The sequence below is a fragment of the Leptidea sinapis genome, chromosome 40, assembly GCF_905404315.1.
Source record: "Leptidea sinapis chromosome 40, ilLepSina1.1, whole genome shotgun sequence".
NCBI lineage: Eukaryota > Metazoa > Arthropoda > Insecta > Lepidoptera > Pieridae > Leptidea > Leptidea sinapis.
The window spans coordinates 674721-689793 of NC_066304.1; the positions used below are offsets into that span (position 1 = coordinate 674721).

General features: G+C 35.9%; 1 protein-coding gene across 2 annotated transcripts in view; it reads right to left on the bottom strand.

Annotated features, from left to right (window-relative positions):
* LOC126976306 (tRNA (adenine(37)-N6)-methyltransferase) overlaps nucleotides 1-9090 on the bottom strand; it is a 62576-nt gene extending 53486 nt beyond the window's left edge. For both annotated transcript variants that reach the window (XM_050824585.1, XM_050824584.1), the window contains exons 1-5: nucleotides 8586-9090; nucleotides 8307-8404; nucleotides 6417-6648; nucleotides 2753-2910; nucleotides 1495-1678 (exon numbers count right to left, since the gene is read on the bottom strand). In XM_050824585.1, the coding sequence (XP_050680542.1) occupies nucleotides 1495-1678; nucleotides 2753-2910; nucleotides 6417-6648; nucleotides 8307-8404; nucleotides 8586-8653 (740 nt within the window). In that variant the 5' untranslated portion in view covers nucleotides 8654-9090. The remainder of the gene's footprint in view (nucleotides 1-1494; nucleotides 1679-2752; nucleotides 2911-6416; nucleotides 6649-8306; nucleotides 8405-8585) is intronic.
* Between the last annotated feature and the right edge of the window lie 5983 nt (nucleotides 9091-15073).

Sequence of the window (15073 nt, forward strand, 5' to 3'; positions counted from 1 at the left end):
AGTACTATTGGACATTGGTATGAGCCAAATTTAGAAAATTTTACACGAAGAATTGAAAATTCGGAAACATTGTTGTCGTTGGATCCCTCATGAACTGACAGCGGAGCAGAAGCGGGCTCGCCTAGAATGGTGCTCACAGATGCTAATGAAGTACGACCACGGACATTCTAATGCTGTTTATGACATTGTCACAGGAGACGAAACGTGGATTTATAGTTTTGAACTCGAAAAAAAACAGCAATCTTATGAATGGGTGTATGAAAATGAGAACAGGCCCTCAAAAGTGAGGCAGGCGAGAAACGTTGGTAAAAAAATGATCGCATTTTGTTCTCAGCTACGAGTGCCATCTGCACAATTCCACTTGAAGATCAAAAGAGAGTTAATGCCGAGTGGTATTCTACCATTTGTTTACCCAGGGTGTTAAAAAAATTCGCGAAAGACGACCAAAAAGCCGCGTTCTCCTACATCATGACAACGCTTCTTCACACACAGCCAACAAAACCAAGTCATTTTCGAAAAAGTACATCTCGTCATCCATCCTGCGCATAGCCCCAACCTAGCACCTTGTGATTCCTGGTTTTTCCCCAAAATCAAAGATTTGATGAGAGGTTTTACTTTTACCAATTCCGAAGAAGCAGTGATAACGTTCAATCAGCACGTAGAAAACATGCCTTCAGATCTGTGGTCTAAAAAATGGTTCAATCGCATGAAACAATGTTTTAAATGTAAAGGAGTATTTTGAAAAGCAATAAACATAATATTTTGGTTATAACATGTTGTTTTTTTAAGTTACGCCAAACTTTTAGTGTGACCTACGTACACTGTCTAACCAACAACTTAAACAATGCAAAGCACTATCCGCCCAGACTGTCATATCAACACGTTTCCGAATTATAATATAGAGCGCTCACCACAGATCTCTAAACAAATACGTTTTCCTAATAGTCACTCACAGATTTAATGGTCACTCATATAATCCTGGAAATGGGCCTGTTTCCAAACTATACTACTAAATTGTATCCATTTTGCGTACAGGGTTTGCGGGACACTCTAAGCTTAGTCTTCACTTCTTAACTCTAAGGTTAGTTACCAGTGGGAGGCTTCTTTGCGCAGGATGACGGCTAGATTATGGGTACCACAACGGCGCCTTTTTATGCCGTGAGGCAGTAATGTGTAAGCATTATAGTGTTTCGGTCTGAAGGGCGCCGTCGCTAGTGAACTTATATGCCATTCGTCCAATGACGAATGGCATATAAATCTTATGTCTCAAGGTGACGAGTGTAATTGTGGTGCCACTCAGAATTGAATTTTTAGGTTTAATCAAGAATCCCGAGCGGCACTGCATTGTAATGAACAGGGCGTATCAATTTCCATTAGCTAAACTTCCTACTCATCTCGTCCCTTATTGTCATATTAAAACACTTATTCAACTTGATATATTAAGATAAATAAAAAGCGGAGGATTAAAAACGTACTAAATAATACAAGCAGTACCTGTGAATGTTATTTATCTGCAGGTCCCTCACGGCTTCACTAAGTCCTTCTGTCGGAGGTCGGTCCAGTGACAGCATTGGCTCGTAACTAGGCGATGGGTAGTCATACTGTGGTATGTAGGGCTTTATATCTAGTACTGGAGTGCCATTTATCATGTCAACGCCTTGGAAACATATTCTGTTACCTGAGAAAATAAATATGGATTAAGAAAACAAACAAGCATATCACTACCACGTGCTACTAATACCATCCATCGATATTATAACCAAGTAGACTCCTTATGTCTATTTATTCCATAGTGTCTGAAGACGAAGGTTTTTAACAACTGTGTGTTGCCACTAATGACATACGGAACGCAGACGTGGTCGCTAACTATGGGACTTATGAGGAATCTCATGGTTACTCAGAGGGCAATGGAGAGGATGGAGAGCACTATGCTCGGAGTTTCCCTGCGAGATCGGCTCAGAGATGAAGAGTACCGTAGGAGATTCAAAGTCCCCGACAGAGCCCGAATGGTTGCGAAACTGAAGTTACCGTGGGCAGGACACATAGCTCGACGGACAGATTGTCTATGGGGCAGTAAAGTCCTCGAATGGCGACCACGTGCCGGAAGGCGTAGTGTCATGACGATCTCTGAGGGAGGCCTTTGTCGACCAGTAGACGTCTTCCTGCTGAAATGATCTATTTATTCGTAAAGGAAACAATTCAGTCACCCATCTGAGGCGAGCGGGCGCTGGTGCTGAATGCTCTTGTTCTGGTTATAATCACATATTTAACTGGCTACTGTGGATTTATATAAGACTAGCTGCTACCCACTACGTCGTTCGCGTGGGAAATACATACTATGCCTGCATCTACCGTGACAATATGTAGCCGACCTCATAGTAAAATTAAAAATTTGAATTAAATTTATTTAGTAGTTTGCGTGCCGCGGACCGGACCATATTATCACGCACTCGGTTTGTCATCGTTGTAACTATTTAAAAAAATTGTCCAAATGATGTAGCATGAAAGACAAAGTTTATCTACTTCAAATAACAAAAGGGTTAAAAGTGCTTATTTTATAAAAATACGCTTTGTCAGATTGGTCCTCTATGAACTGAATACTATTTAAAATGAATCTCATGAGTGGAGTACTAAAGTAGCTATTTCTTTAAAAGTAGTAACTTAGTGAAACTTCTCTACTATTGCTCTTTAAACTGTGCTTTAACAAAACCAAAACATAATAACAGTATACAAAATATTGAAATTAGATTACCTTCAATATTATGTATCTTAACCAAAGATAGCCCTATAGGGCAGGGCCGATGAGGTGACCTTGTAGAAAATACACCTTTACGGTCACCTCCGAGTCTAGGAGGTGACACCTTAGCTGGAACACTGGAACTACCAGTCGAATGAAAGTGGAAGATTATCCTGAAAATGTAATATAATTGATATACCAAAAATTAAAAATGTTATTACATATATCTACAACGTGAATCAAAAAGGGTATAACATCCCTTCAATGCTACGTTATATAAGTCATATGCAATAGTATTGTGATGTTTAAATTTGAATAAATAAAATAAATAAGATTAAAAAAAGTCCCTACAAAATAAAAATATTATTTTTCAATTTCTTTTCTCAGACAACCCTAACTTTTAAAGAGACCGCCATTTAATATGGGCGGAGCCGTTGTTTGTAAACAAAATCAGGTAACCTACCTACGGACTTAAACATTAGGTATTCGATAATAATAGTACATACCAATCTTGCTGCGCAGCTTTTTAACACTCCTTGAGTTTCACAATAAATACACAGAAAACACCACATCACGTCATGTTGATTATGTTTTAGGTAGTTAGGTACCTAAGTAGATACCTAGTTATTTCATCACTAGTACATTCAAAACAGCCCAGGTACATCACACATGATACAGTTATAAGGAGGTACGTAGGTTTTGCAGCAACACCACTAAAGGAAGGGTTCAATCATGCACCAATCTTCGGAAACAGGCGTATGAGGGAAGCCTCCTATTCCGGTACCGACGGTGGCACAATTCGCGAGCTGCGACCAGATTGTTATTTGTCACCGCACCAACCACAATATCATGTCGTAATATTCATTGTTCCCATAATCTGCCATGATTATCATACGAAAATACTGCAATCCAAAAGTACAACGCGACGATCTAACAAACATGAATGTCGGAACATAACTAAAGTATAAAAATTATTAAATAAAATGTCCATTGAATTTGGTATTATGATTAAGGGGTATGCACACTCGCCGAAATAACACGTGGCTTGTATTTTTTATGGAAAGGGAAGACAAACGAACGTACGGAACACCTGGTGTTAAGTGATCACCGCCGCTAGCATTCTCTTGCAACACCAGAGGAATCACAGGAGCGTTGCCGGCCTTTAAGGAAGTTGTATGCGCTTTTATTGAAGGTACCCATGTCGTATCATCCCGGAAACACCGCACAAGGAAGTTCATTCATAAGAAAGCTCCTTGAAAACCGGGGTGCGTCAGACCAGAGATGACAGCCTATTTGGCTTTGCTCTCCAGATGGCCTCGAAATGACAATCACTCAAGATTTCGAGACCCAGTATTCCGATACTAGGCGAGGATTTAAAGGAAGTGTTGTCAAAGAGCGGTGATACGACAAATGGGGTTTTATTAGTGGTATACGCGCAAACTTGAGTCTTCTGGGAGTTAAATTGGACAAGGTTCATATTTACCCACATAATAGGCGCAAGCCTTCACATTTCTAGACTCTGAGCTTTGCAAATGCCCGGCCCGGGAATGAAATACCTACCTATCTATTATTAATACGAGAATGGTCAAAGACATCCATTTTTGACTAAAGTTATCCGTGAAGAACAATTTCTTAATAGGAGCCTATTAGAATTACCTTTATTGGATAATACATTTTTTTGTGTTAAGAAGGGACAAGACGAGCTGGACATTCAGCGAATGGTAATTGATACGCCCCGCCCATTACAATGCAATGCCGATCAAGAGTTAAGAAAAACACAAAAACGCGTGCTGAACTACAATTTCGCTCGCCACCTTGAGACATCAATCATTCAAATAATCCTACATTAAAGTGCTTAGGTAATAACTTATCAAAAATGAGAACTCATTTAATTTTCAACACAACAAAAATATCTTCAATTAGAAATGGTCCGGTGTGTAGGTTCCTTTACAATCGGCAATCCCTTTGATTTTACAAACACAAACATTCTCCAATCACAGAGCAGTAAATATTTGATCAGTAAATGCAGATAGGCCGAACTTTTTAACCTAAAAACATGCTTTACAGAGTTTCATAATTGGATTAGAATTACCTATCTTTATTGGTAATTAAAGTTAATACAAATTTAGAATGATTTTCAATGTCAGCTAAAGAAAATGCACATACAAAAGTAACTTCGTCTTCATGGCAAAATGAGATTATAATTTTCCTCACAGGTGCAATGAGCAGTAGGCATTTTACTATTATCTGATATTATGTCACATCTACGTTATTCATCTGTTTTAGGTCAATGAGAGTTCAGAAAAACAGCTGATAAGGGTTGCCGAATGCATAGTTTTTGCGAAAACTGTGGAGTGTAAATATTGTATTTAAATATAACACTAATTCATTTCTGACTTCACATAGTCATTAGAGATGACCTAAGGGATGTCGGGTTCAAAGCATAGTATACCCTTTATGATTCACGTTGTATATATATTTCTCTTGTTTTAGATTTTATTTTATTTTTTTATTTTATTTTATTTGGGGAGCTTACAGCAACATTTACAATATAAACAATAGTAAACATAATTCTAAAAGCCAATTACAAGCTTCCACATTTAGAAAGAAATTTGCTTAGTCTAACTATAACTATAGATTTAGAATAGAAACACTTATACATACACAGATATAAAGATACACTTATGATACATTTTTTGATTTCACAAAATCATTTGCGAACACACTTTTTATGATTATTATACTACCACTAAAAAGATCAAATTGGCTATCACAATTATACATATTGAACAGTTTGGTGACAGATGGTATGTAACTGTTTATGTATTTTTTGGTATAAGATTCAAAATCTAATTATTCTAATCGGCAACTCTTTTGGTACACTGAAAAGCTCCAGACGAAATTTCTATACATCCAAAATATTCGAAAGATTCAAATTCTTATGATACTCATTACTCTATTGGAACTTGAAAAGCTCCAGACATAGACATAGGCATTACAATACCTAGGTACAAAATAAGTATTAGTTTTTTCTGTTTCAGAGTGTCACATTTTTGTATTAATATAATAAATAAGAGGGGGCAAACAGGCAAGAGAATTACGTAATGTAAAGTGGTAAGGCAATTGCATTGACATCTGCAAAACCAGGGGTCAAGAGATGTGTTTCCGGCCTTTAAGGTGGAAATATTTTCTATGCTGTAAGGTCCCTGAGTCCTATAAGATCCGGAAAATTGCAACAGGTAATTGATTCATAAATGTCTCATAGATAGTGAATATCTCCAGGGAGCCCGTCGGATTTGCCACAGTCTACAGTCTTCAATATCACCACCATGAGATCATTTAGCAGATCCGAGGTGTGGAGTGATTCTTATGGTCTCTGTCTAAATCAGAGGAGTGACAGGAGTGTGGCTGGCTTTTTAGACAGGTGTAAGGATTGTACACAGTGGACATGTAAATTTTGCACTTCTTTCTTCAGTTTTATTGTATTATATGGAGGATAATAAACAACATCATTTTGTCAATCCACTTTTCTGGACTGTGGTGGTCATTTATCAGTGTAGATGAACTTAAGGGTGATAGGTAATATGTATTGCTCGCCGTTTGGCTGTGTTCTTCATAATTAGAAGGCTATAAAGTTATATGTGCGCACAAATTAAGGCTTAAAACATAAAAAACTTACCACATATGTGAAAAATCTTCCAAGCCACACAATGCATGCTCAGGATTATTGAAAACACATGGATCTATCACAACTACACCTTTAGCTTTGGATAACACAGTTGCTTGCCGGGGCACTGCCCTCTTGTTGTCAAATGAAGTCTCTATGTAGCCAATGGGAGAGTAAGATATGCAATCTGATGGTGTTACCGTTTGGCTCTCGGATTGCTGTTGATTTTTTACAATTGTTGTAGCTGAAACAATGTCAATTCAGACTGTACAAATCATTGAGAATTAAGTTTGTTAATTTTCGCTGCCATAAAAGGAACTGTGACACAAAAGCTTGTGGCATTGCCTCTGATCCCGGGTGTTCCCGGTTTTACCTGCCCAAGGCCAATATGTTTTATCGTATTCATATTTATGTTTTTTTGACGACCAAACATTTTGTGTTAAGTTTATCAACTCATAAAGGGCATGGAAAACAGGTTAATAACAAGCAAAATTGGAGATTCGAATTTGGAGCTGCTCAAATTAGCTCGCGAATATGTATACCTTCACTGCCATAAAAATAACTTTTATAAAACTTTGTGATAATATTTTGTAATTCATTATAATTATGTAACTATTAATAACAGATTAGAGAACCTGTACAATGTCATCTCTTCATCTGTTCAGAGAAGCATATCTTCAAGGAATTTGTAATAACTAAATAAATGTCATGGTGAAAAGGTGTGGTACGACATTCTAATCAGATGTGATGTACAAAACAATAATATAAAAAATATATATTTTTAAAATAGTTCACTAATAAAGGACTATTTAAATTTTATTATATACATTTTTGATGTTTTCTTTTAGAAACGTACTAGGCATTAAATTAAAGCTAATGAGAACACATCATATTTCCACTTTAATTACAGTTCTAGGTGTAAGATATCTAGATAGCTAGAATGTGTATTGGTTTTATAGCAAGGAAGGCATATAACTAGTTGTAGTTGAGCCTGGAGATTGCTTACCATAGGTATTTAGAAAAATTTAATTAATAGAAGGTTCAATAGAAGTTTAGTTATAAAATAACGTAACCAAATTAAAACTAAATTAACTTTAACACTAGTGCTATAATTATTTAGGTCCATAACGAGGTAGGCACTGCCTAATTGCCTATATGATATGCACGCCCCTGCTAGATAGATAGACATAGTAGTAGAAATACTGAATGAATTGCCTTTATATTAGTTGTACAAACTGAGTCAAAACAGAATATAATCTAAAAAAGTAGTTACAATCAGAGCATTACAGTTAGCAAATAAATTATCATTGTTCATTTGACCTACAATTCTGAACTTTGATTGACCTACAAATTTAGCTGCGGAATGAACTTCCTTCTGCTGTGTTTCCAGGACGATATGACATGGGTACCTTCAAAAAAAGTGCGTACACCTTCCTTAAAGGCTGGCAATGCTCCTGTGATTCCTCTGGTGTTGCAAGATAATGTAAGTGGCTGTGATCACTTAAAATCAGGTGACACGTAAACTCGTTTGACCTCCTTATCCATAAAAAAAAAATTACGATTTTGAGATTATTACAGAGCTCAATGTCATATTTTGTGTAAATGTGCTCTGGGTTTAAGCCCTCATAAGACCAGGTGTATGTTAAAAGGTTTTAAAGGTTTACTCATAATGTATTCCTTCACTGAGTATTGAAATAATGAAACAAAATGTGACTTGGGAAAATTGAAAAAGGTGGTAATTTTACTAGCTTCCCAGATGAGAGGCATGGCATTAGCATTTGTGACACTTTGCACGAATAGAGATAGCAAAATCCTAATGTGAGCATCAGGAAGAAAGAATGATACAAATCACCATTATTGATTCTTTTCTCTATTGACTCATTTTAAGATATAATTGTGTACCTTCTGCAGCACAGTTCCCACATCTGAGTGAATTTAAAGTTGTCTTAATGAGATTGATTTCCTTAATATGTTCATGTTTGAGAGATGAAATCCGTTGTCTAAAAAACATCAAAAGATATAGGTAATGGACAAAAAATAAAACAAAATTTTCATGGCAATTTTAAGACTTCTTACAAAAGAACATAGTAGTAGTTGGTAAATAACTCCATTCAATTATTGCAAACTTTTGAAGAATAAAATGCCTAGTCAAAACATAATGTATAAAATATTACTCATTACCTTAAGTTCCTAATTTCTGTTCTAGCTAATGAAATTTGATGCTGATAATATTCGTGCATTTCCATCATATCTTCAGAATAATAGCAAATCTCTATAGTGCATAAATTCTCTAATAAAGAATATATTATTTTATTTTCATATTTGAAGACAATATTATAATTCTAAGTACTTAAGTACGGTGTACTAAATACAATATATGTTCGAATAGGTGTTGCATATATTCAAGAAAACTATTCTTATGTACTATTATCAAAAATATTTTTATTTATTGTTGTGTTTAGTTCTACTACTTAGCCGCTACGCACAGAATTTACAAATATTTGAAGTTTGAACTTGAATTTTGAAAGCTATCACAGCCAATCCTAAATAAGCAAAGAATATAAATATTACTCTATTACGAGTATTTACGTCCTCTTTGATTCACTCTTTTAATAGCTCTGAGGCTAAGCCAAAATATAAGGCCTAGTGTTATATGAGATAGAGCAGAGTATCAGCAGTAGACTATGAGCAAATCAGTGCATTCACCATTATTTAATATAAGAAAACAATTTTATAAATTAATTACAACCTTATATAAGCATGACAACGTAATAACTAATAACTACTTTGTAGTCATAGTAACCAAAAGTCACTAATTTCTTCTTCTATGAGTAAGACCTCTTTGATACCTAGCCACAGACGGGCCTAGCACGCATTCCGAGTAAATTTCCGAGCAGAATTTTTTTTTACGGATTAAAACACGCGTAGTATGTTTCAACTACCACGCACTGCCTTAAAAATTCCGCGCGATTTAAGTCAGTTTTTCCCAGGGATGAAACGATACCACTCTTTCATCGATACTAGAACTTGATACTAGTATCGAATCAGAGTTTCGATGCCTGTGCTAGATCAGCTGCTCATTCATATATGATACTCCCCCTCACGATGACCTTCAGGTCTGAGTGACGCCTATCATCTTTAGAAGCTTTCACAATCTTGGTTGTGGTAATGCCTTTGTAAAAAGGTCTGCCTCCATATGCTCTGTGTCCTTGTAACGGATGGTCACTAATTTCTTCTGGACACAATACCGTATAAAATGTTCCTTTATGCTGATATGTTTCGATCTCTTACCAGTCATTTGATTGTTTGCTAACATCTGTGCAGCCAAATTATCATTATAGATCGTAACAGTTTGTTAAAAAACTCCAATATCTTCCAACAGATATTTCAAGTGTAAAGCTTCCTTCGTTGCTTCTGTCATCGGCATATATTCGGCTTCTGCTGTTGACAAAGCCACTGTTCTTTGTTTCTTTGATGCATAACTGATAAGGCCACCACCATACTTAAAAATATAACCGGTATATGAACGACGGTCAACGGTACATGCCGCCCAGTCAGCGTCACCATGCCTGTTAGTGCCATTCCTGATTGTTTATATATGATGGTTACATTCTTCGTTCCTTTTAAATAACGAATCGCCCTTTTTGAAATGAAATGAAATGAAATGAAATGAAATGAAATGAAATGAAATGAAATGAAATGATTTATTTGTATGAATCGTGGTAACATAGTTGTTAACAATTAATTGGTGTACAGCACAATTCGCCAATATATCGGCATACAAATATTTGATTGTCAATATTGGAATATCATATTTAATTTATACTTATACGTTCTTAATACACATTACATAGCTTTAATTCAATGAGATAATATAAAATAAACATTAGTTTGTAGGTACCTCTCAAAAATTACATTTGAATACTATTATTTTGCAGCTTGCCAATGTGTATTATCAAAACATGTATTATATTGGCTCAAATAACTAACAGCAAACATTATATCTGGTCTTGTGGCTACAGCGAGGTACATAAGAGATCCAATTAACATTTGGTATGGTATATTCTCCATTTCTGTGAGTCCATTACCCTTCTCCAGTTTCAGACCAGTCTTCATGGGCCTTGACACTGGCTTACATTCAGCCATGTTGAACTTATTTATAAAATTTTCAATATAATTCTCCTGTGACAATGTTATTTCTCCCCCTACATGGGTGAATTGTATGCCCAGGCAATGATGGAGTGAGCTCATACCTCGTAACTCAAAAACTTTTTGCAGTTTTGTTTTGACTTCTCGTAACAACATTTCTGATTTATATGCTAGTAATAAGTCATCCACATAAATGTTTGCAAACAGCTTTTCTCCTCCTTTTTCTAATATATACAAGCAAGGATCCGCTGAAGAATTCTTAAATCCGATTTCCAACAATTTCTCATGTAACTTTAAGAAACATTGTCTTCCTGCTTGTTTCAAACCATATATGGCTTTGTTTAGTTGACATATCCCATTATTTTTATATCTATGTATATCTAAAAGCATTTCTTTTGCTTTTTTAATCAACTCTATGTCTTTTCCATGTGTAATTATGTATTTTAAATATTTATCCAGATTTTTCGGCTTCTTCATATAAATTTGTTCATCTAAATCGCCGTTTAAAAATGCAGTACACACGTCTAGTTGGGATAACTTAAATTTATTTTCAATTGCATGTGCAATAAGTATTCTAAGAGTACTCATTTTTGCAACAGGTGCAAATGTTTCAGTGTAATCAATTCCTTCTTTCTGATTAAACCCACGCGCCACAAGTCGTGCTTTTCGTCTATCTATTTCTCCCATTGCATTATATTTATATTTTAAAATCATTTTACTATCAATCAAATTTTTGCTTTCGTCCCTGTGTACAATTTTCATAGTTTTATTTTTAAGATGAGATTCAATCTCGCTTATTATTGCATCTTCCCATTCATCCATGTTCTCGTCTATTTCACAGAGGAATGATTGTTCAGCATCCATCTCATAATCTTGATGCCATGCTGGTGGTTTTCTCTGTCTTTTATCAGTAGAACTAGTCGGATCTATTTCGTCTGTTTCTGTATTTGCGTCAACAAATATTTCATCATTGTTCAATTCCTGGTCAGTTTCATCAATTTCATGTTCTTTCAAATCTTTATTATCTTCTACATTTTCTTTTTCAGTAGAAAATATAATTTCTATTTCCTTTTTATTAACTACATCTTGTTTTTGTTCTCCTTTGATCTCGTTTTCATAAAACATTTTGTCCAGTATTTTGACATCTCTGCTAATCATTACCTGGTCTGTTTTTGGGTTGAAAATTCGGTATGCCTTGTGATTTTCCGAATATCCTACAAAAATTCCAGGTGTCGCTCTGGCTTCAAATTTTCCATTTTTCTTTCCATTTTTATGTACAAACGCCTTAGTTCCGAATATGTGAAAATGTCTTACTGACGGAACTCTCTTTACCCATTTTTCAAATGGAGTCGCGCTATCAATACTTGTGCAAGGACTACGATTTGCCAAGTAGTTAGCTGTATTAATAGCTTCAGCCCAAAAAACTTCTTTCATATTGGCGTCTATCAACATACATCTAGCTTTATCAAGCAATGTCCTATTTTTTCTTTCTGCTAAGCCATTCTGTTCTGGCGTGTATGGTGCGGAAAGTCTCCTTTTGATGCCATTCTCCTTCAAATATTTGTCAAAATTATTGTTAATATATTCTGTCCCATTGTCACTTTGTAAGCATACTATCTTCTTTTTGGTAAATCTTTCAGTCTCATTTTTGAATTCCTTAAATTTTGATAGAGTTTCATCCTTAGTTTTCATTGTATATACTCTTGTATATCTTGAATAATCATCTGTAAATGTGATGAAGTATTTGGAACCCCCTTTCGATGGCTGCCTCATGGGACCACATACATCAGTATGCACAATTTCTAATCTTTCATTTGTACGTTGCTCATTTTTAGGTGCATTAAACGGTACTTTTGTTGCTTTGCCTTTAGCACAGACTTCACAGTCTTTAACTGTGTCACTTTTATTGAATTCTAAGCCTTCCATAATTTTCTTATCAAGTGCTATTCTCATTTGTCCTTCATTTAGATGTGCTAACTTTCTATGCCATTGCTGCATTTTGCTTGCTTCGCAGTAATTAGCTTTCTCTTCTATGTTTTCTTTAACGTAGTATAAACCGTCTGAATGTCTCTCTGCTTTTAACAGAATTTTATTGTTTCGCATCACGATAGCATTTTTTTGTTTAAATAAAACTGTTCCACCTTTGTCTGTTATTTTTCCAACTGACATTAGATTTGTAGTCAGCGATGGTACGTACAAGGCTTCAGTTAGTTTCAGATTTGGTATTTTATAGGTGTAAAGTTTTGCTGGACCTCGTCCTTCGATTTGTGCAAGACAGTTTTCTGATGCTAACCTTAACGTTTTGTTATCAGCTTTGTCCATATTAATGAATCTTTTCAATTCATGACTCATATGTGACGTACATCTGCTGTCAAGACACCATTTCTTAATTTTTTCTTTATTATCAGACGTATTTAGGCATGTTTCTTCTAAGCAACATAGACTTGCATTATTTTTATTAGCTCGGTCCACTTTTGACCAGCATTCATGAGCTTTGTGTCCTTTATTTTTGCATTTAAAACATTTAACAATAAAGTTTTTATTTTTGCCACGTTGTCTACTATACATCGCCTCTTGTTCAGAGTTTTGTTCACTTGTACTAGCTATATTTTTTCTTGCCTCAGCTTCTTCAATTATCTTTATTCTGTATCAAGTTGTCTGGATCTGGTAGATCATCCCTGGATTCTATTGCAATTCTAAAATTTTCAAAAGATTGAGGTAAGCTGTAAAGCATCATAATACTAAGAAGATCTTTATTAATTGGTATGTCCATATCTGCTAGTTTATCGACGATATCCATAAATTTATTCAAGTGATTGACAATGTTATCACCATCTTTCATCTTCTTCAATATCAACTCTTTTAATAGGCTTGCTTTTCTTGGAGGACCTTTGCTATAATATATGCTTTCTAGCGTATCCCAGACATCTTTACTTGTTTGACAATTTTTAACTTGTTTTAATTCGCCCGGTGATATTATGAGAAATAGCTCGGCTAATGCTAACTCATCTTTTTCCATATAGTAATTCAATGCATCACCTTCTCGCGTTGGTCTCTTAATTTTATTTGAAACATAGCTCCAAAGGCCAAGTTTTAATAGTACGGCTTTTGCATGGATCCCCCATGTATCGTAGTTTTCTCTTTTCAATTGTTCTATGTGCACGTGATTACTCATTTTTCTCTTTTATTCCCGTTTCTGGGCCCATTACCTGTTATATGAGATAGAACAGAGTATCAGCAGTAGACTATGAGCAAATCAGTGCATTCACCATTATCTAATATAAGAAAACAATTTTATAAATTAATTACAACCTTATATAAGCATGACAACGTAATAACTGCTTTGTAGTCATAGTAACCAAAAGTCACTAATTTCTTCTTCTATGAGTAAGACCTCTATGATACCTAGCCACAGACGGGCCTAGCACGCATTGCGAGTAAATTTCCGAGCAGAATTTTTTTTTACGGATTAAAACACGCGTAGTATGTTTCAACTACCACGCACTGCCTTAAAAATTCCGCGCGATTTAAGTCAGTTTGTCCCAGGGATGAAACGATACCACTCTTTCATCGATACTAGAACTTGATACTAGTATCGAATCAGAGTTTCGATGCCTGTGCTAGATCAGCTGCTCATTCAGGTTCCTTTCAGTATTCTGAAATATTCACTTATGACTTGTGCTCTACCCTGAAACCCAAGATGTATGAGAGTTGGTCAAACATTTAGCAAGTTTCCAAAACTTTAAAATGTAAATTTTATGGAGAACTCCAACCAGAAATTCCTCTAAAACCTTGGTTCTCAAAATGTAGGATGCATAATAAAACAATAATCTCAAGTATGAGAGTTGCCAATATTCGATACTGAGTACTGGCATCGAATTAAAGTATCGATACCGTATGAGTAGTATCGATTCATCCCTAATTTGTGCTCAGTTCTTAGCCGAGTCGCATGCAAATGTTGTCTAAGAGCCGTAAAAGATCGACCTTCACCGATCTGATAACCAGATGATACGTATTTGTTATCAGCAGCCTATCAAAAAATGCTCATAGCTATTTTTAATTTTAATCAATTTTCTTTCATCACCTTCACACACATTTTTAGGAGTGGAAGTGCCATTTTGGGTCCTCACGGACACAACCGAATTGGGCTGGAACGCTCGGAGAAATACCACTCCCCCACTCCAAACCGGTGTGAAATAGCGGCTGTGTTTCGTCCGGTGAGTGGGGTATCCGAAGGCCTACACCCCTCCTCCCAAATACAAATGGCAGCACGGACTAAAAATAGACTACTCCAGGACGGTACCAGGCTATGCAGTCCTGGAGAAACCGTCCCTGGCCGTCCACAATTAGGGCCTGTACCTAATAGTGGTTGCCCAGGCTGCCCCGCGTATGCTGGAGAGGGCAAATCTGTACTGACTCGGGGCAAACAGAGCAGGAGGCTCAAACCACCCTCCTCCACATTCGCTGTGGACTTTTCAACATCAGGGGGCTTCGCTCAAATTTAAATGTCGTCCACTTTC